Source organism: Lepus europaeus, chromosome 5, assembly GCF_033115175.1.
Source record: "Lepus europaeus isolate LE1 chromosome 5, mLepTim1.pri, whole genome shotgun sequence".
Classification (NCBI taxonomy): Eukaryota; Metazoa; Chordata; class Mammalia; order Lagomorpha; family Leporidae; genus Lepus; species Lepus europaeus.
The window spans coordinates 19,553,764-19,573,900 of NC_084831.1; the positions used below are offsets into that span (position 1 = coordinate 19,553,764).

General features: G+C 52.0%; 1 protein-coding gene across 1 annotated transcript; it reads left to right on the top strand.

Moving 5' to 3' along the window:
• The first annotated feature begins 6,184 nt into the window (after positions 1 to 6,184).
• Positions 6,185 to 19,736, top strand: LIN28A (lin-28 homolog A). Its single transcript, XM_062193187.1, has 4 exons — positions 6,185 to 6,215; positions 6,690 to 6,886; positions 18,281 to 18,465; positions 19,520 to 19,736. Exons 1-4 carry the CDS (start codon positions 6,185 to 6,187, stop codon positions 19,734 to 19,736), a joined length of 630 nt encoding a protein of 209 aa, XP_062049171.1.
• Positions 19,737 to 20,137: the final 401 nt, after the last annotated feature.

A 20,137-nucleotide genomic window follows, 5' to 3' on the forward strand; every position in this document is an offset into this window, starting at 1 on the left:
CAACCCTTGGGTCCAGAGCCACCAGGTGCGTGACAGCGGGATGGGTGTGACTCACGGAGCAGGCCAGAGTGGGAGTGCTCGTCCCTGCAAGAATCAGCAGCCATGAGGGACATCACAGCTGAGCGCCGTGAGTGCATCACGGCTGGAGGACACCTGGACAGCCCAGTCACTGTCCAGTGTGCTGTGGTAGGCGCGGCATTTTCCCTTCCCGCGTATACCTTGTGGAGGATGTGTCAGAAGGAGAAGATTTAGAGGCTGTCAGGGTGAGGGTCAGAGGTCAGCTGGGGTCAGGAAGTCTATTTCACTGAGGTCACTCTCGTCTCCTTTCAATCTAATGAAGCCATTATTGGTGAAAGCGAGTGCCTGGCATCTTGCTCTGTGAAGCAAGTCCACCGTGGGGAGCAGACGAAAGGAAGGAAGGGGGCTCCCTTGGCTCATCCTCCTGCCAGTTCAACAGGCCTGAGAGGTGAGAGGTGCACAGTCCTGCCTGATGTAGGAAGCCCTGGTCCCTGGAGTGAGACGAGGACGACAGCATAGGGCGAAAACAGATTGTTTATCAATATAAGTAGGAATGTGTTTCCTTTCTCTCTTTCTTCCTCTCCCTCTCTCTCTCTCTCTCTCTCTCTCTCTCTCATACACACACACACACTCATGCATCAGAAATGAAAGAAACATTTGTCTAACAACTAATCTAATGCTCTCATTTTACCCTTGCAGGGTAAAACTAGATGTCTTTTTTGAGATCACAAAACAAACCAACAGGCTTGAACCATATACACAATGTATCTTACTTAATTGTTTGTTGTCTGTCTCTTCTCTCCTCTAGAATATAAGCTCTATGGGGGCATGAGTGACATAGAGGGAGAGACAGAGAGAAAGAGATCTCTATCCTCTGGTTCAGTATCCAAATGTCTACAACAGCCAGGGAGTCAGGATCTCCATTCAGGTCTCCCATGTGGGTGGCACAATCACCAGCTACTTCCCAGGTACATTAGCAGGAAGCTAGATCAGAAGTGGCAGTTGTGGGGAGGGGGATGCCAGTGTTGTGACATAGTGGGTTAACTGCTGCTTGCAATGATAGCATCCCATATCCAGGCTGGTTCAAGTCCTGGCTATTCTGCTCCCTATCTAACCCCCAGCTGATAAGGCCATGAAAGCAATGGATCATGCCCCAAGTGCTTTAGCCCCTACCACCCATATGGGAGACCTGAATGGTGTTCCAGCCTTCTGGTTTTGGCCTGTTCCAGCCCCAGCTGTTGCAGCCGTATGAGGAGTGAACCAGCAGATGGACGATCTCTGTCTGTCTTTCTTTTGGTATCAATTAACCTTTCAAACAAATAAATAAGTCCTTAAAAAAAAAAAAAAGAAGAAGACGTGTAGGTGGGACTTGATCCAGAGCACTCCAATATGGGATGGGGGCATTCCAAGCAGCCACAACCCCTGCCCGTGGAGGTATGCATTTTATATTTTGTTCACTCATGTATCCTCAGTGCTTCAAACAGTGCCACCTGACTCGTGATTTATGCTCAATAAATATTTGTTAGGTGAATGAGTGAATGAACAGATGAATGAATGGAAGTAGCATAATTGCTTCTTGATGAATGACAGCCCAGTCCTGTACTGCACAGGAAACATAGCTGCCACACCATTTTCCAAGTGATTTCCCTCATAGAGACTTTTTAAAAGTTGATTATGAATTTTTAAAAATTTCATAAGTTTATTTTATTTATTTGAAAGGCAGAGATACAGAAAGAGTGACAGAGAGAGAGAGAGAGAGACAGAGAGACAGAGACAGATTTCCCATCTGCTGGTTCACCACTCAAGTGTCTGCCACAGCCAGGGCTAAACCAGGCCAAAGCCAGGAGCCAGGAACTCATTCCATGTCTCCCACATAGGTAGCAGGGACCCAGTACTTGGACCATTACCTGTTGCCTCCTAGGGTGTGCATTAGGAGGAAGCAGAAATCACAAGTGACGCTGGGACTTTAGCCCAGGCCCTCTGACAGGCAATGCAGGCGTCCCAAGTGGCATCTTAACTGCTGCACCAGATGCTCACTATATTAGACACTTTAATGGTCCATGGAACTAGTATCCTGAGGGGCACATTGTGAGGAATATTTTTCTCAAACACACAGTGTCATTTACATTAGTACATGGTCGAGGGTTCACACCCAGAATACACCCTGGACTCTGCCACAGAGATCCCTAAGTGCTTCAGAAACGGGAGCTGGTGAGGACGATGGCCCAGAGTGGACCTGCTCTGGCTCCAGCCAGCTCTTCACTCTAGGAAGCCAAGGAGTTTTGGGAAGGTGCCCATTAAGAGAAATGACAGGCTAGGAAGAGGAATCACAAGCCTGGGCCCTGTAAGTATGAATTCTATTCAGTAGTCTTTCGCCATAGCCTTTTTTTTTTTGCCTGCACATATCTTTACCTTATTAGTGAAACAGGGACAGCCCTATTCATAATAACAATATATTAGAAGTGGAAATGATGTATGTTCAAATCAGCTTCTGCCATGGATCAGCTGAATAACACAAGGCCAATCCTATTGATTATTAGGCTACAGTTTCCTCTCCTACAAAGTGGGAATTTAATAGCTCATCTCCAAGGTTCAGTGAACTAAGAAAATAATAAATAATGATAAATAATAGTTGTCATTATTATTATTATCTACCAAAATGTAAGCTCCACAAGGGCAAATGTTTTTGTTTGTATTGTTCATTGATACATCCCCAACACCTAGAGCAAGACATCACAAGGGAAGTGCCCAGTAACTATTTGCTAACTGTTGAATGAATGAATTATTGCTATTACTGAGATGCCTTCAAACCTTTACTTTGAAGAAGTTATGAACGTATACATAAGGAACTTAAGAAAGTACCTGAAGTGGGAATGTTCTTTGTGTTGCTATAGGCACACTCCTCTCTGCTAAATAGCCCTTCTCTCCCTTTCACCTAGGTATTATTACTCTAAGAATCACAAGAGACTGTCAAGATTTAGCTATACCAGCTCTTCTCTTCCTAATTAGACTATAACTTCTTGGAAGGCAGGGACTAATTCTTCTTTCTTTTATTGTTGCTATTCATCATTATACTTTTTAGTGCATACTGCTTATCTGACTCTTCCACCAACCTTGATCATGGTAGGTACCTAATAAATTTCAGTGGGATGGAGATCCAAGAGAGGAAGGTTTGGTCAGAGATCTTCACTTCCCACATGGAAAACTCACTGAAGATGAGGAATTGATTATACTGGGATACATGTGTCTCTTCCTAAAGTATTCTCTACTTCACATATGCAACTTAATGAGGCCATGAATTCCTTCAGACTTCTTTGGGGGAATAGATTTGAAAGATGCACCTGAGAGAATAAGTAGTATGACTGTAATAGCATTCATTATCTCAACTGAAACCTATTCAGGGAACTCTTGTGATGGGCCAGGCACTGTGCTGGGTACTTCAGAAGATGTGGGGGAATATGCAGAAATGAGAGTCCCCAGGGATCAGGGAGCAAGTGATCCAGATCAGAGGGCAAGAAAGTGTACAACAGCTATAATAATAATACCAATCACATTGTTAAAACTGACTACACGTTGGGCATTATTTAAAAATCTTTACCCATATGACAGAACTTCATTTTCCCAATATCTCTGAGAGCTAAGTACTCTCATCTTCCTCACTGTACATAGGAGGAAGCTGAGGCATATCCAGGCCAAGGAAGTTACCCGGGGTCACAGAGCTGGAACTAACAGAGATGATGATATTCAAACATGGGTAATCTCACTCAGCGCCAGTGCTCCTGTGAAGTGTGAATAAGGAAATAACTTGAAAAAGATTAGTCTCTTCTGTTCTGGTCTTCTCTGAGACAGAATCATTATTTCTTCCTCTTTTGTCACCTTCAATGGTTCCACCCATTTTTCTGAAGGGGAGCTTGAGATAGCTGCATTGCTCTCACGGAGTCCTGTCCTCCTGGAAGTGCCTTCACCAACGTTCAGGAAAGTCTTCACTCACCTCCAATGAGTCGGTGTGAATGGGAGGCTCTCTGGGCAGTCAAGGAGGCATTCTCAGAGCTGGGCGCTGGGAGCTGAGGGTGCCTTGTTCAGCACCGTGGACAGAGCTGCCAGCTCCTCAGCACCCTGGACAGGGAAGCTGGCCGCACTGGCCTGGGGAAGCGAATGGTGCCGGAGGGCGGACCAGGCAGAGCCAGAGCGGTCAATTCCTTTTCCCTTCGCTTTTCTTCAGCCAGACCTCAGCCGCCTGAGCTTGAATCTTAGGAACTTAAGTGCAGGGAGTGCACTTATTTTAAGGGTGCTACTAACCAGGAAGATATGACTTTTAAGTGGAGAGTATTATTATGTAAATAAAAGTTGCTGGACTCAGAGAACTTGCGAAAAAGACGTAAATTAGCGCTCCCTAATCTGGAGTGGGGCACTGCAATGACACTCGTTAATGAAACGTATTGTTTAGGCTGAGTACCAAAGGGTAGAGGCCTGTCCCCCATTCCTGACACTCAAGTTTTAGTTTCTCAGAGAGCACTCCGTAGGAAGAGGGAAATACTCTCTCCAGCCCCTGCTCTCCCCGCCTGCCCTCCCCTTTCCCTTTGCTTACCCCACCCATCCCCTCTCGGTTTCTCAAACACACATGTGCCCGCGCGCACATTCGGCCGCAGTGTGAGAAGCCCGGGAGGTGCTGCGCACTTAGGGAGAAGACTCCATTCAGAACAGCGGATGCCCCGAAAGCAGACTCTGTCCCTTTAAATGGGTTGTAGCAGTGGGGGCGGGGAACTGGCCGGAGCTGGCATTGTCCAGTTTGAACTGAGCACCGGAAGTGAAGGGGCAGGGCCAGGGCCGTGCACTGAGCCCCGGGCCATTGTCCATCTCCGACCAGGGCAGTAGCCACCCCCCTGGCCAACCCGCTTTATGTCCTAGAAGGGGAGGTTCCCCCTTCGAATGAGGAGGACCCCCACACACACCCCAGCGCAGTTGCTCCGGGCTGGTGGGGCTCCTGGGGGAGGCGCGCACCCTTGAGGATGGTGACTGAAATAAGGAGAGTCTAGGGACGCAAGAGGGATGGGAGTGCTGGAGGAAGCGCTTCCAGCCAGCCCCTCTCCAGCAGAGGACTGGGCGAGGTGGGGGCGGGGGCAGGACGAGAAGGCACTGGCCGGAGAGGACGCACTCAGGCCTCCCTGGGTTCCTCCCGCTCTTCCCGCTCTACCTGGGCCAGCGCTAGACGCCGCAGGTTTAGGAGGAAGGAAATCTGCACACAAAATCGATTAGGAGCGCTTTCTCTCTTCTAACCAGGAGAGATTCCGAAAAAAACTCAGTCGGAAACTCGGGCGCAGACTTTAGGAGGCAGCGCCCAAGCCAAGACAGGAGATTGGTGCTGCGGGGTCTCCGGCCCCCTCCCAGCGCCCCCACCCTGGGCTTCCTGGTGTCCAGAACTCCAGGTCTATCTAAGCACACGGGGTGGGGGGGGCGGTGAGAGCGGGTCAGCGCCGAGCAGCCGGGTCAGCTCAGAGGCCGGAGGGGGAAGGGGGGAGGGGCGCTCAAGGGCTGGGGGAGGGGGAGGGCTCATCCATTTCTCCCTTGACAGGTGGTTTGTGTTTCTGATTGGCCAGCGCCGCCAGGCTCACACCTCCCTCCCCTAACTCTCTGGAATGTATAATTATCTGCGCGGGGGGTGGGGGTGGTGTGGGAGTGTGTGTGGGAGCAGTCACGTGGTTTTAAAACTACCCTCCCCAGGTCCCCCACCTGTATCTGCTTTGGGGAACCCCACGGAGACCTTAAAGTGCAGGATCCCAAATGTGTGGGTATCCCGGACGCCCAGGGCAGATGACCCCCGTTTCCAGATGTGTGTGTGTATGGAGGGGGTGTCACACCTCCCGGTTCTGAGAAGGGACACCCCAGAGGTGTCAGCGAGCGGAGCGGTGGGGGAGGGCCGGCGCTGGAGCGGGAGGGAAAGGGAGGGGAAAGGAGAGGCCGGGGAGGGGAGGGGGCTGCCCGCGGGGGGTTGGGTCATTGTCTTTTAGAATTTGGGAGCCTTTGAAAAGCCGTGGGCCCTCCCACCGCTATTGTGCGGGGGAAGATGTAGCTGCCTCTTCTCCGAACCACCCCTTTGCCTCCGGACTTCTCTGGGGCCAGCAGCCGCCCGACGAGGGGCCCGGGGCCGCGGGCTCTGCCGACGACCATGGGCTCCGTGTCCAACCAGCAGTTTGCAGGTTCGAGCTTGGGACTTGGCGGGGACACCTGAAGGTGCAGGGGCGCCCAGGAGCCACATCGAAGGGCGCTGGGGGAAGTGTCCCCTTGGCTGCCCGAAGGGACCCCCAAGTCGGTGCGGCCTCCCCGCTTCACCGGGCCATCTGGGAGCGAGGGACCCTGGGGTCCCGGAGGAGTGCGCGCCGGGGCCACTGGGGCGGGGGAGGAGAGGAGGGGCCTGTCGGTCCGGGAGTCCCGGGCAGCTCGTTGTGGGAAGAGGAGCAAAACTTTAGGGGCACCACTGGCCCCGGCGTGAGCTTGGGGAACGCGGGAGGCGGCGGAGAGTTTCTTACCGCCCGCCGCTGGGTAGCTGCCCTGTGCTGGGTGTCCACCCGCGGGCCTGACACTCGGGTGGCCCTGCCCGATCCCTGAGGGGGCCCTCCGCGTCCGTGCCACCCCCATCCCCAAGCTGAGCGCCTGGCCCTCCCTGTGTCCAGGTGGCTGCACCAAGGCGGCGGAGAAGGCGCCCGAGGAGGCGCCAGAGGACGCGGCCCGGGCGGCGGACGAGCCGCAGCTGCTGCACGGGGCCGGCATCTGTAAGTGGTTCAACGTGCGCATGGGGTTCGGCTTCCTGTCCATGACCGCCCGCGCCGGGGTCGCGCTCGACCCCCCGGTGGACGTCTTTGTGCACCAGGTGAGACCGATTCTGGTAACTTTGCCAGGGGAAGGGGCCTGGGAGTGCATATTCATGGGTGGGATGGCCTTGGATTGAAGGAGACCAAGCGCCCCGTCTTTGCGTGACACCCTGGTTCTGTGTCCCGGTTAACTTCTACCCGACCATAGAGGAGGCAGCCCTGGTTATCAGCAACCCCCCTCCCGCCCCCTTCCGGGAACCCCTCTGGCTTACCACGTGTCTATTACCTCTTTCCCCTGGGAAGGGGGCAGGGGGCAGGGAGGTGACCCCATGTGGCAGAAACTAAGGTTGTATTGTGCCTGCCGGTGGGGGGAGGGTGAGCAGGACAGCCAGGGAAGCACATGCCGGGCAAAACGCGCCCAGCACTTTTAAGGACCGAATGGAGCTGGTGGGCCGGCGGGATGGAGTGCCGGACGGGCTGCCCGGCCCAAGGGCGTAAGGCAGAGAAGTCCGCCTCGTCCCCTGTAGAAAGCAGGTGGTCACCCAAAACTCACGCTCTGGAGCCGGATAGCTTTGGCAGATCCCTGAAGGATCCACTGGGGGCTCGAAAGCTCCTGAGCGCTCCATATGGCTCAGGACGGGGCCTTTGCTGTCCATTTCCAACCAGGAAGGAAACACTGAGCGGCCCAGGCCCTAGGTTCCTAGGCCAGGCTGGGCGGGAGTTGGGTCATTCGCAACCCCAAGTTCTCAGTGAAAGCAGGGCAGCACAGTGGGGGGTGGAATTCAGTGTCGCAGGGCTGGGGGTGGAGGGAGGCTGGCCTCTGGACCTATTCTCAGTTTGGCATTTATGGCCCCAGACAGCCATTGATGGCCGTCCTAACATTCCTGCCCCCCCCCTGCCCCCGAACAAGGAGCCTGGGACTTCAGGTCTGCCTGGCTTCCCCTTCCTGAGTACCCTAGAGGCATTCTGGGGTCCTGGGCCACCCAAAACCCCTAGCAACCGCGAAAAGGAAGTCCTGCCTGGGTGCCCCTTCCACCTTGGGGCTGAACCTGGAAAGAAGAAATTGCTAATCCCAGGCCCTGTGGGTTGACACCCAGGCCGGGCAGGGAGGGGTTACTTCGGGGAGGTTGGCGGTAGGAGCCGTGGGGGAGGGGAAAGGAGGATGTGGGGATTAAGGGTTGGAGCCTGAGGGATGGCATTCTGGAGGGGGAGGGGGGGAGGGGAGATGCTGGGTGGACTGGTTGGAGGAAGCGGGGAAGTCTCTGCACAGCCACGAGGAGGTTGGGTAGGGGACGAGGAAGCTCGAGGGTGCAGGACGACGGGGATCCACCCATCCCTGTCGGTCACTGGGGCTTCTGGAACATGTGCCAAGAGGACCTGCCCCGGGATGCTCCGCGGCCTCCCTGGCAGCCCCCTTGCCCACCCCCCTCCTTGTCAGACAGCTAGTTGGAGGCTGGTGGCTTTGCTCCACTCCTTGTCTCATTTACATATGTGAATGATAACCCACAGGAAGTAATTGTGGGAGAAAGAAGGGAATTGGCCTCTTTAGATCTATTAAATCACTTTATTACAGGAACCAGCTTTGAATGGCCCTCCTCAGCGGGGTGGCAAGCCTCCCCTACTCTCCCATTTATCTGATCACAAAGAGATTAAAATCTTTCCTGGTCTGGAGATGGACTGGACAGCTTCCCAAATTTGGGGAGGCTGGAATAAAATGGGTCCAAGGGCTGCTGAGTAGGGCGAAACTGCAAGGCATGTGTCCCTGTGTTGCTTTATCCTCAGGGGGTCCTAGGTGATCAAGAACCCCCTCCCAGGCTGGGGGCGTTCTGGGCAAATGGGGTTGTGTGCCGACTCTACCTGAGGATGCGGAGCAATGGAAAAGTACTGGGTGGTGTGGCGGGTCTTCAGTTTGGGTAGTGAAGCCCACAGTGCACCACTGGTCCAGCTTTGGGGGTAGTCGGGGTTTTCTTGTCTTGGAATGTCCAGGCACCCAGAGTGGAATCATTTACCAGGAGTGAGCTGAGTTGGGATAAAGAATCAAGAACGTGTTTCCCTAAGTCCCAGCTCTCCCAACTCTAGTCAAAGAGGGCAGTCATTGGCGGTGGCCCCTAACGAGGCCACTGGGGCTTGCTTCTCATCCCTCCCCCGCCCCCACCTTCGCGGTAAGCTTGAAAGACCCCTCTGGAAGTCTAGTGGTAGAGGAGTTAACTAGATTTAGGATAGTCCCTAAGAATTGTGCCTTTGTAAACTGCTGGCGGAGGGCATCCTGGCTGAACCAACATCTGCTGGGGAAAGACAAGGACCAGGGAGCCCCGTTCCAGGAAAGAGGAAGGGGAAAAGCAACTTACATTCTGCTTCCTAATCCACTGGTGCTTGTGAGGTTCCCTCCCAAATCTTAACTATGCGCCCCCCCTCCCAAGATGTAGCAGCCCCCACCTGGAAAGCAAAGAGATCTCTGTGAGACCCTTTTACTCAGCCACGGGGCTGGAGATCTAGAAATCTGGGGACAGGGATTTAAGCATCAATGTGGTGGCCAACTGCAAAACCTTAAATCGGGGTTTCTCAACCCCAGCGCTGTTGAGAATTCCTTGTCCCCTTATCCCCGGAGGCTGGCTTGTGCCCTGGATCGCTTACAGCAATGTCCCTAGCCTGTCTCCCCCTAGAAGCCAGTTGTGACAACTACAGTGTCGCCAGACGTTGCCAAACCTCCCCTGGAAGGCAAGATTGCATCTGGTTCAAGAACCAGACTTACCTGGGGAATGCTGGCATGGGAAAGTGCCCGACTGAGACAAAGAATGCTAAATCCCTGTGGCCATTTATAGACTCCTGTTTCCTGTGGCTGAATCCCCAAACTCCAGAGATTTCTAGAAATTTGGAACTATAGCTCCTCAGAAATCAGCCGGGTATAGGAGTCTTGGAGGCAAGTGAAAAACCCACAAAGGACCAATTCGGGTTAGGCAGAAAAAAAAATTTCAATGCTAAGAAACTGCTCAAATTGCACTCTCAAGCCACGTGGCCTGCTTTTGTGAAAGTCCCCTCAGTCAGGATCTGGCTGGGGACTGCTGGGCTTGGGGGGCGGGGCGTCGTTCCCACCTGGCCCTCATCACTTCCTTGTCACCTCCAATCTCTGATGTGCGGCATAACCCCTTCTCTATAAGCTGTAAGAGCTCTTCTAAAAGAGGGACTCTGTGCTGTCTGGTCTATTTTCTAGGATGTACTTGGCAGGCTGAATGAATGGGTGTGGAAAAAAGAGGGCATCTTTAGGACCTTGGTGAAGCCAGGAGTTCCCTTAACTGTTGGACAACCTATAGCAAGGTCTTCCTCCAGGGAAAAGACTGGAGAGAGGGAGGCTGGCACCTGGGAGCTGCTCCCTTTCTAAACTGGCTAAGATGTGACCTGGCTCAACATGCATGTCACAGGAGCGCATCTCTGAGCCCCAGACAGGGTCCTCTTGTTTCTGTTGATGGGCTGAAGGCACAGATTGGCTGGACGCTCATTATGTTATTTAATTTCCGTCTAATAGGAAGGCAAAGACGAGTCTTCTTTTGGGAGAGGTAGTTGGTAGACTCTTCTGGGGTCCTTCCTTGAGGACCAAGGAAAAGATGTACCCCCATCGTGAGCAAAGCTGCAAATAGAGTGATCTTGTGGGATTCACGTGTTTGGGAGAAACTGCCCTAGGTAACAGCAGCATTCCCTTCTGCAGGCCGGACTGTTTCAGAGGAGTGGGGGGTGGGTGCGGAGAAGACGACTTTCTAGAAAATTCCCTTGGGTCTGCTTGCAGACTGACTTAACAGTATGTCTCAGCTTGGAGTTATCTAACAGGAAACTGAAGTCCAAGGAAAGTTTACTAGTTTAGAACTCCAGGAACCTTTCACTCTTGCGCCACATTCCTTGAGCCTTGAGCGAGGCAATGGGTGGGGGTGGGAAGTAGACACCCCACCCCACCGCGGCTAGGAGCCATGGAGTTGCAAACACAGGCTTTCAGAATTCCGGACCAGGTAGCCGGCCAGTCCCTCTAGGCTAGGCGCCCCTAGGCTTGCTTTGGGCGTTCAGGCTGATGAGCAGCGCCATCTGGTGGAAGAAGCCGGCCGTGGCTGAGCAGAGGCGATGCGGGCGGTTGGCTCTGTAGACTGGTCTGGACGTCTGTTTGGCCGCATTTCCCCACCCTGCCTCCCTCCCTCACTCCCTCACATACACACTCCCCACACCACAGCACCAAGTAAACTGCTTCTGGGAAAACCGGTTGGTTTCCCAGCCGCTAGCAAACCCTGCCTTCAGGAATGAAGCTCAGGTAGCGATCCTGGCTAGTTAAAATCAGCCCAGCTCTTGTCCCTCTGTGATGCTGGCTAAGGTACTTATTAACTGCCGCCTCCCCAGCTTCCTTACCCTCAAGCTGTAACATGGGGGTCATCATCACATGTGCCACCCAGCCTTGAATGGTGAGGGTTAAAAGACAGCTCTGCCTCTACTGAGCCTCAACTGACAATAGCCCCCTTGGATAGCCAGGACTTGGTTTATCTAACAAATATTTGCACTGCTGGGAACCTAGCACTAAAGGTGGAGATACGCATTAGAGGATTGGAATGGCCCTGGGGGTTGCACCGTGGCCAGACCCTCCAGCTTTGACCCCTGTGACCAGAGCAAGTACGCTGAAACTGCCCCTGCTGCCACCCCTGTGCGAGGGGACCGGGACTGAGGGGGAGCAGCTGAAGCTGGACAGGACCTCTTTATCGCTGGGGATGAGCCTCTGCTGCCATACAACCAGAGCCTGGGCGACGTTCTCTGAGCAAGTGGAAAAACTTGGGTCGCTGTGTGGTTTTTCCTTTTTTTTTTGTCCACATTCAATGACACAAAAGTCCCCTTCTGTTTCTAACCTTAGCCATAACCTGGTGCTGGGAAGGGGTACTTGGGTAGGGGAAGGTTAGCGTGTAGGCAGTTAGTGAGGTGTTAAGAAGGGGGCAGAGGCCCAAGTCCTTTACCTGCAGCAATTCCTTGTCTGCCATCAGGAAAAGAAATGTGTTCTGTAAATGTCCCCTGTGCCCAGGCTGTGGCTCCCTGAGCACTGCTCACCCTCCTAACTCAACCTGCTGCAACAGGAAGACAGGGACCTTGCCTCCCTCGCCCTTGTCTTTAAAATAACTTATCTGAACACGTGATTCGGGCTCCTGCATGCCGAACTGGAATGGAGGCACCCTTGAGGAGGAAATGTATGGGGTGGGTGGTCAGGCCAGACAGAAGGAAGGGTGGTGGCTGAGGGGGGACCTGGGCAACCCCAGCAAGGTTCGCTGGGTGTTTCTGTATCCATTTCTCTGCCTGTGACCATAACCCCAACATGGAGAGGAAGGAAGGAACTGATCTTGTAGAATGTGGGGGGAGGGGGCGGGACTGCCAGGGGGCTCTGCAGCCTTGGAACTCTAGGAATCTGACCACCAGAACCAACCAGTGTCAACTCTTTGTCTCCTGGGGCTGGGCTCTATTGGGGGAGCTCAGGCCATGCCCCTCCCCCTAAGGCCTTTTCTTTTCGGAGGGGATGGGAGAGGGGCGGGCCCTGCTTTGTGTGTGGCTGGGGGTGGTACAAGAATTTCAGGCTCCTTTCAGATGCAGGCCCTGGGAGGCTTGCTCTTTGGTGCTGCTGGCTGATTACCTGTCTGATAAGAGAGGAATTCAAACTATGTGTTTTAGGAAGGGACCGGGAGGGGGCAGGGGGCCACCTTTGCAGACCACCAGCTTAAATCTTGGCCAGCCAGTTGCACTGAGCGCCTGCCAGGGTTGGTTACTCTTTGAAAGTCTTAAACAGACCTCAACCTCCCTTGCAGCAGTGACCTCCAAGGACCTTAGTCAATTTCATACTGCACATGGGGATCGCAGCTCCTGTCCACACCACAAGCCCGTAAGGACTGCTGGGCTCAACCGGGCGAGAGAGGGGCTGGGTCTTGGAGTTTCCACAGCTGGCTGGTGATGAAGCTTGAGATAATTCCCAGTTTCCATGGCCCTTGGGTCCCAGCTACCCTGCCCCCATGCGATCTGAAGAGGTTGATAATTGCAGCTCGCTGAGGATTTATGTGTGGAAGGCAAAGTGTTAACTACTTTTCCTGAATAAAACCTCAGAGCACCATCATAAAATTAGTATTTACTCCATTTTATAGATGAGCAAAAAGAGGAGAAAACAGGCCTTCCACTGGATCCCTTAACCACTTATCTGCTGAATCGCTGCCTGGAACTGGGAATGTCCCAGCCTGGGGGGCGCGGCAGCAAATGGCCGAGGCTGGAACTGCAGGGTCCGAAGGCTCCTGGCCTAACTTCCTAACACAGACTGGTCCCAGTTCAAAGACAGACGGATGGCACCTAGTTGTGGATTCAGAGGTTGCTGTGTAGCAAGGATGGGAAATGAGTCTTTCAATTTTGCTGTGTTTTTCATTATCCTGCTTTAATATCTGAAGCCGGCCGTAATCTTCACATGCTCTCCACTTTCCTGGACGTATCTCTAGGCCTTAAAATTAAGTGAAGGGATCCCTGTACCTCTGGAATATTTAATTTGAAAGACAGGAAACAGTTTGCATCTTCTAGCTCACTCTTGAAATACCTACAACACTCAGGGCTGGACCAGATCGAAACCAAGAGCCTGGAACTCCCTCTGGGTCTTCAGTGTGGGTGGCAAAGCCATCATCTGCTGCCTCCCAGGGTGCACACTGACAGGAAGCTGGATTGGAGGTAGAGCTGGGACTTGAACCCCAGCCCTTGGGGATATGGGATGCAGGCCTCTTAAGCACTGCATGCCTCTGGCTGCTTCTTGTTGTATTTGACACGCTGTGGGAGTTGACTGTAGTGGGCGAAGCTGTGTTGAGTCCTGCTCTGGGGAGGACTCGGGAGACGCTGTCACCTCCACTAAAGTGTCCTTGATGCAGTGAGTGGCGTGGCTAGAGGGAGCTGTGAATACTCCGTTTTTGAAGGCTGCTAAGCTCTTTGTTAACCACTTTTACAAGTGTTCATGTTGGCAGATTTCGGTGCAAACAATGCATTTTAATGGGATTATTCTAAAGTCTTACTTTTTTCCCCCTCTAACAATATCTAGTCATCTTCCCAAGCTGAATAATTATAAAAATCTACCTCCTTGTTCATTAATTCCTCCAAAAATGTACCAGCTATCACTCTAGCTAACAAGATGTGGCTGTGATAATAAGTCAGGGACTTCATATTCTTTTTAATGGCTGAGTGATGCCCATTATATTGAACGTGCTTTATTTTATTCAACATTGTTATTCTCACTTTTTTTTTTTTAAGAAAAAAAGATTTTATTTATTTATTTGAGAGATGGAGTTAAAAGACAGAGAGAGGGAGACAACAGAGAGAACCATCCTCTGGTTCACTCCCTAAATGGCCGCGACAGCTGGAGCTGAGCCAGTCTGAAGCCAGGAGCTTCTTCTGGGTCTCCCATGCAGGTGCAGGGGCCCAAGCACTTGGGCCATCTCCCACTGCCTTCCCAGGCCATAAACAGAGCTGGATCTGAAGAGAAGCAGCCGGGACAGGAACTGGTGCCCTTACAGGATGCTGGCTCCGCAGGTGGAGGCTTAGCCTTCTATGCACAGCTCCAGCCCCTCTAACTTTTTTCTTTTGAAATTGTTAGAGAGAACTCCCATTTGCTGGTTTACTCCCCAAATACCTGCAGCTGCTGGGCAGGGGCCAGAGGAGTCTGAGCACTCGGCCTCCTGCACGAGTGACCAGCACCCATCACCTTGCCTCCCAGGGTTTGCGCTAGCAGCAGGTTGCGCGCAGGAGCCAGAGCCAATATGTGAGGCTGCCACCTTCACTGCCTAACCCCCTCATTGTCTTTTTTTTTTTAACCAATGAAATGAATGAATGCACTGTGTTACATTTTCCTGCAAAATACCTATTTCTGTCGTGTAATTCTTTTTTTCTTACAGATACGCCAGTTAGCTTTTAGTGGCTTTTATCAGTCTGTTTGTCTTTTGGCTTTCACAGTTTTCTCAACATTTAGATATTTAATTCCTCTGAAACGTGTGTTGCATGTGCATGGAATAAAGTGACGGGATCTGGCTTTGTTTCCAATGGATGATTCCTTTCTCAGCAGCACTTATTGAATTGTTTCCTCGCCTATTGATTTTCCCGTTTATTGGGGAATCTTTTCAATGACTTTCCATTTTAGTCCCCTGATCTAACTGCCCGGATTATGCTATCTTTGTCCTTGAGCTTCCAGGAACATGATTTTGATAGAATTTCAAACTTGGCAAAGGTTAGGAGAATAGTACAGAAGACTTCTGTGTTGTCTTTAACTGAGCGCATCAGCACCATCTGTGTTTCCTAAGACAAGACACATTCTCTTACATAATGTCAGTACATGATTTATAATCAGGAAACTTAATATGGATACGTTTATCTACAATTCCATAGGCAAATTTTTTCAGGTCTTGTTTCTTTTTTAAAAATTTATTTATTTATTTGAAAGTCAGAGTTACACAGAGAGGAGAGGCAGAGAGAGAGAGAGGTCTTCCATCCGATGGTTCACTCCCCAACTGGCCGCAACGGCTGGAGCTGTGCCAATCCGAAGCCAGGAGCTTCTTCCGGGTCTCCCATGTGGGTGCAGGGGCCCAAGGCCTTGGGCCATCTTCTACTGCTTTCCCAGGCCACAGCAGAGAGCTGGATTGGAAGTGGAACAGCTGGGTCTCAAACTGGTGCCCATATGGGATGCCAGCGTTTCAGGCCAAGGCGTTAACCCACTGCGCCACAGCGCCGGCCCCGGGTCTTGTTTTCACTTGTTATAGAATTCTTTGCAGAATCTTGCATGGCTTTTTTCCTTTTTTTAAAGATTTATTTATTTTACTTGAAAGGCAGAGTTACAGAGAGGCAGAGGGAGAGAGAGAGAGAGAGACAGAGAGAGGTCTTTCATCCACTGGTTCACTCCCCAAATGGCTGCAACAGCCAGAGCTGAGTTGATCCAAAGCCAGGAGCTTCTTCCGGGTTTCCCATGTGGGTGCAGGGGCCCAAGGATTTGGGCCATCTTCCTGCTGCTTTCCCAGGCCACAGCAGAGAGCTGGATCGGAAGTGGAGCAGCCAGGACTCAAACCGGCACCCATATGGGATCCTGGAGCTGCAGGCAGCGGCTTTACCCACTACACCACAGTGCTGGCCCCTTGTGTTGCTTTTAACTGTTTCATGACCTTTGTCATGTTTGAAATGTAACCGGGCCTTTCTTGTGGAATGTCCCTCAGTTTAGATCTTTCTGTTATCTCAGTGTGTGTGTGGGGGGGTGATTTTAAAATTGATTTTTAAAAAATCATGAGAGGGGCTATGGCACCTCCCATAAGGGTGCCGGTTCAAGTCCCGGCTGCTCCTCTTCCAATCTGGCTCTCTGCTATATAGACTGGGAAAGCAGTAGAAGATGGCCCAAGTGCTTGGGCCCCTGTACCCACGTGGGAAACCTGGAAGAAGTTTCTGTCTCCCGGCTTCAGATTGGCCCAGCTCCAGCCTTTGAGGACATTTAGGGAGTGAGCCCGAGGATAGAAGCCCTTTCTGTCTCTCCCTCTGTCTGTGACTCTGCCTCTTTAACAAAGAATTACCTGAGAGCCAGAACTTCCACCCGCTGATTGACTCCCCAAAATGCCCGCAGTGGCTTGGACTGGGCTCAGCTGAGCTGCGGCTGAGAACTGGGCAAACAATCAAGGTCTTGTGTGGATGGCAGAAACCTGAGCTGTCAGCACTGCCTCCCACAGTCTGCATCAGGAGGAGCCTGGAGTCACGAGCTGGAAGGCAGGTGTGAACCAAGGCACTCTGATACGAGATGCTGAAGTCAGAACTGTTGGGTCAAACATCCTCTTATTTGGCCTCTTGGCAATAATATAAAAGCATTATGTGAACACGTGATGTTCAAGGGCTTTATAGTGCTTCTCTTCATAGTTTGCCACTTTATATTTGTTGACTCCTTACAAATGCTATCATTTAGAAAATTTCCTTCTGTTTCATTTTCTTTCTTAAAGATTTCATTCATTTATCTGAAAGTCAGAGTTACACAGAGAGAGGCAGAGAGGTCTTCCATCTGCTGGTTCACTCCCCAATTGGCCGCAATGGCCAGGAGCTTCTTCTGGTCTCCCATGTGGGTGCAGGGACCCAAGGACTTGAGCCATCCATGGCAGAGAGCTGGATCGGAAATGGAGCAGTCAAGATTCAAACCCGCAACCATATGGAATGCCGGCACTGAAGGTGGCAGCTTTAAAAAAAGATTATATTTATTTGAAAATTAGAGTGACAGAAAGTGGGGGAGAGAAAGTTCTTCCATCCATTGGTTAGCACCCCAAATGCTGGGCTCTCTCCTGCTGCCTTCCCAGGTGCATTAGTAGGAAGCTAATCAGGAGCAGAGTAACAGGGACTCGAACCAGGTTCCAATGCAGCCTTCATGCATCCCAAGTAGTGGGCTAGGCTGCTGCTTACAATGACAGCATCCCATGTCAGAGTGCCATTTGGAGTCCCTACTTCTCTGCTTCCAATTCAGCTCCCTGCTGAGGCGCCTGGGATAGCAGCAGAGAATGGTTTGGGTGCTTGGACCCCTACCACCCACTTGGGAGCTTCAAATTCTGGGCTTCTGGCTTTGGTTGCTGGAGCTGGGAGCCTGGAACTCAATCTGGGTGTCTTCTGTGGATGGCAGGGACCCAGGCACCATTGCTGCAGGAAGCTGGAACCACCTCACGACCAAATGCCTGCCCCTTCCACAGACTTCTTGAGGACCTGTGTGTGCATGAATTTCAAAATATTTTTGTACCAAAATAAATGTACCATTTAATTCCATTTTCTTTTTGCGTGCAGGGACCCAACTACTTGGGCTATCTCCCACTGCTTTCTCAGCCCATAAGCAGAGAGCTGGATTGGAAGAGGAGCAGCTGGGATGAGAACTGGCACCCATATGGGATGCTGGCCCACAGGCCGAGGCTTAGCTGATACACCACAGTGCCAGCCCCTTAATTCCATTTTCCATGAGCTCAATGTATAAACCCCTGTATAATCATGATATTTGTTAATACAGATTTTCCTTCTTAATAAGCCATAGTTTCCTTCCTGGTAAAATGGGAGTGCTGTCATACCTGCTTTTCCTACTTTACAGCAATAGATATGTGTTCTTCTTGTTTTTCTTATTTATTTGAAAGGCAGAGAGAAAGAGAGAGAGATTGATTTTCCATCTGCTGATTTACTTTGTAAGTGCCCATAACAGCTGGGTCTGGGCCGGTCAAATCCAGGAACCAGGTCTATATCTGGGTCTCCTATGTGGGACCCAAGTACTTATACCATCACCTGCTGTCTCCCAGGTGCTTGGGGGGATCCAAAATGAGTTACAGGAGTCCCAAGATGTGGCTTTACTTGCTGTGCCACAACACTTGGCACCTACTTTGGTTTTTGATGCAATATTGGGAGCTAATGTTAAAATCTACCTTGTGTTCCTTCATCAGAGTAAGCTGCACATGGAGGGCTTCCGGAGCCTGAAGGAGGGTGAAGCAGTGGAATTCACCTTCAAGAAGTCCGCCAAGGGCCTGGAATCCATCCGTGTCACCGGGCCTGGTGGCGTGTTCTGTATTGGCAGCGAGAGGCGGCCAAAGGGGAAGAGCATGCAAAAGCGCAGATCTAAAGGAGACAGGTAAGGGGCGGGGGGCTGGCGTGCGTGGCTAGGAGGGTGCTCAGAATGGGACGAGCTCTCCCAACCCTGCTGCTTCTGCTTCGTTGGAAGCTGGTGGTCCCTGGCCACATGCAGCTGGTTGGGGTGTGGGGAAGGCACCTGGGAGGTGGCCTAGCACTTTGACACACGGTGAAGATAGTGCTGCCAACCTCCTCCAGTGGTCCAGGAGCTGAAGCAGACCGTGGATGTCCACTCATGGGGCAGGAGGTTTGTGACGGAGAGAGAGGAGAGATAGAGTCTTCCATCTGCTCATTCACTCTCCCAACTGGTCACAAAAGCATGAGCTGGGCCAGGCCAAAGCCAGGACTCCATCTGGGTTTCTCATGTGGGCGGCAGGAACTCAAGTGCTGGAACCATCATCCGCTGCTTTCCTAGGCTCATTAGCAGGAGCTGGATTAGAAGTGGAGTAGCTGGGACTGAGGTGTTTCTGTTGCTTCTTTTTTAAAATTTTTTTTTTTTTTTTTTTATTTGAAAGACAGAGAAAGACAGAGACAAGACAGAGATCTTCCATCTGCTGGTTTACTCCCCAAATAGTTGCAATGGCTGTGGCTGGGCCAGGCTGAAGCCAGGAGCCAGGATCTTCTTCTGGGTCTCCCACGTGGGTGTAGGGGTCCAGGGACTTGGGCCATTTTCTGCTGCTTTCCCAGGCACATTAGCAGGGAGCTGGATCAGAAGTGGGACAGCTGGGATTGGAACCAGTGCTCATATGGGAAGGGGGTGCCACAGGTGGTGGCTTTGCCTGCTATGCCACAGCACCTGCCCCTTCTATTGCTTCTTTACCAGCTATCCAAATGGCTAGTTACTGAGCTTAAAGCCCCCTCAGAGTGGGTAGTACACTCTGGCTTCTTAGAGATCATCCTGTTGTGTGTTCCTCCTTCCGGGGAAGTTTGGTCTCTGGGAAGGGAAGTGAGTGTTGGCAATGAATGCGGACTTGAGGCCAGGAGACCTCACTCTGGGAAGGCGAGCTACCATGTCTCATGCCTGCCTTTCACCTTTGCTGTCTTCCTCTGCCCAGGTGTTACAACTGTGGAGGTCTAGACCATCATGCCAAGGAGTGCAAGCTGCCACCCCAACCCAAGAAGTGCCACTTCTGCCAGAGCATCAGCCATATGGTGGCCTCTTGCCCCCTGAAGGCCCAGCAGGCCCCCAGCTCCCAGGGAAAGCCAGCCTACTTCCGGGAGGATGAAGAGGAGATCCACAGCCCTGCCACGCTCCCCGAGGCCCAGAATTGAGCCGCAGTGGGTGGGGGCTGGTTTTTTGGCTATCAGGAAGTTTCAAGGAGCAGGCATCAACTGCAGAGTGGAGAAAGTGGGGACAGGGTGGGTTGGGGGGAGCTGGCATTGCCATGTATCCCAGGCTGGGGTTCACAGCATCACCCCTTTCTCCCTCTTGCCGGGAGGAAGGAGTGAGGCAGGGAACTCCAACCATGCTGTATCCAAATGCAATTAAGGGGTTTGGGGAGATATCACCCTGTAACCTGCATGCTTTATCTGAAGCCCCGCGTGCCAAATCTCTAGCTTTGGAAAGTCGCCTGGATGGGGGAAGTTTTCCTTTGAAGGAAGGATATGGGATAATACTTCCCTAGCCAGGGTGAGAAGATTGGTTGTGGGACCAGATTCCTGGACCCAACCCC

What these genes read in the sequence shown, in the direction of transcription:
- LIN28A (XM_062193187.1), top strand. Translation starts at nt 6,185, where the DNA reads ATGGGCTCCGTGTCCAACCAGCAGTTTGCAG. An exon ending in GTCCAACCAGCAGTTTGCAG is followed by an intron (nt 6,216 to 6,689) that starts GTTCGAGCTTGG and finishes CCCTGTGTCCAG; the next exon opens with GTGGCTGCACCAAGGCGGCG. An exon ending in CGCAGATCTAAAGGAGACAG is followed by an intron (nt 18,466 to 19,519) that starts GTAAGGGGCGGG and finishes TCCTCTGCCCAG; the next exon opens with GTGTTACAACTGTGGAGGTC.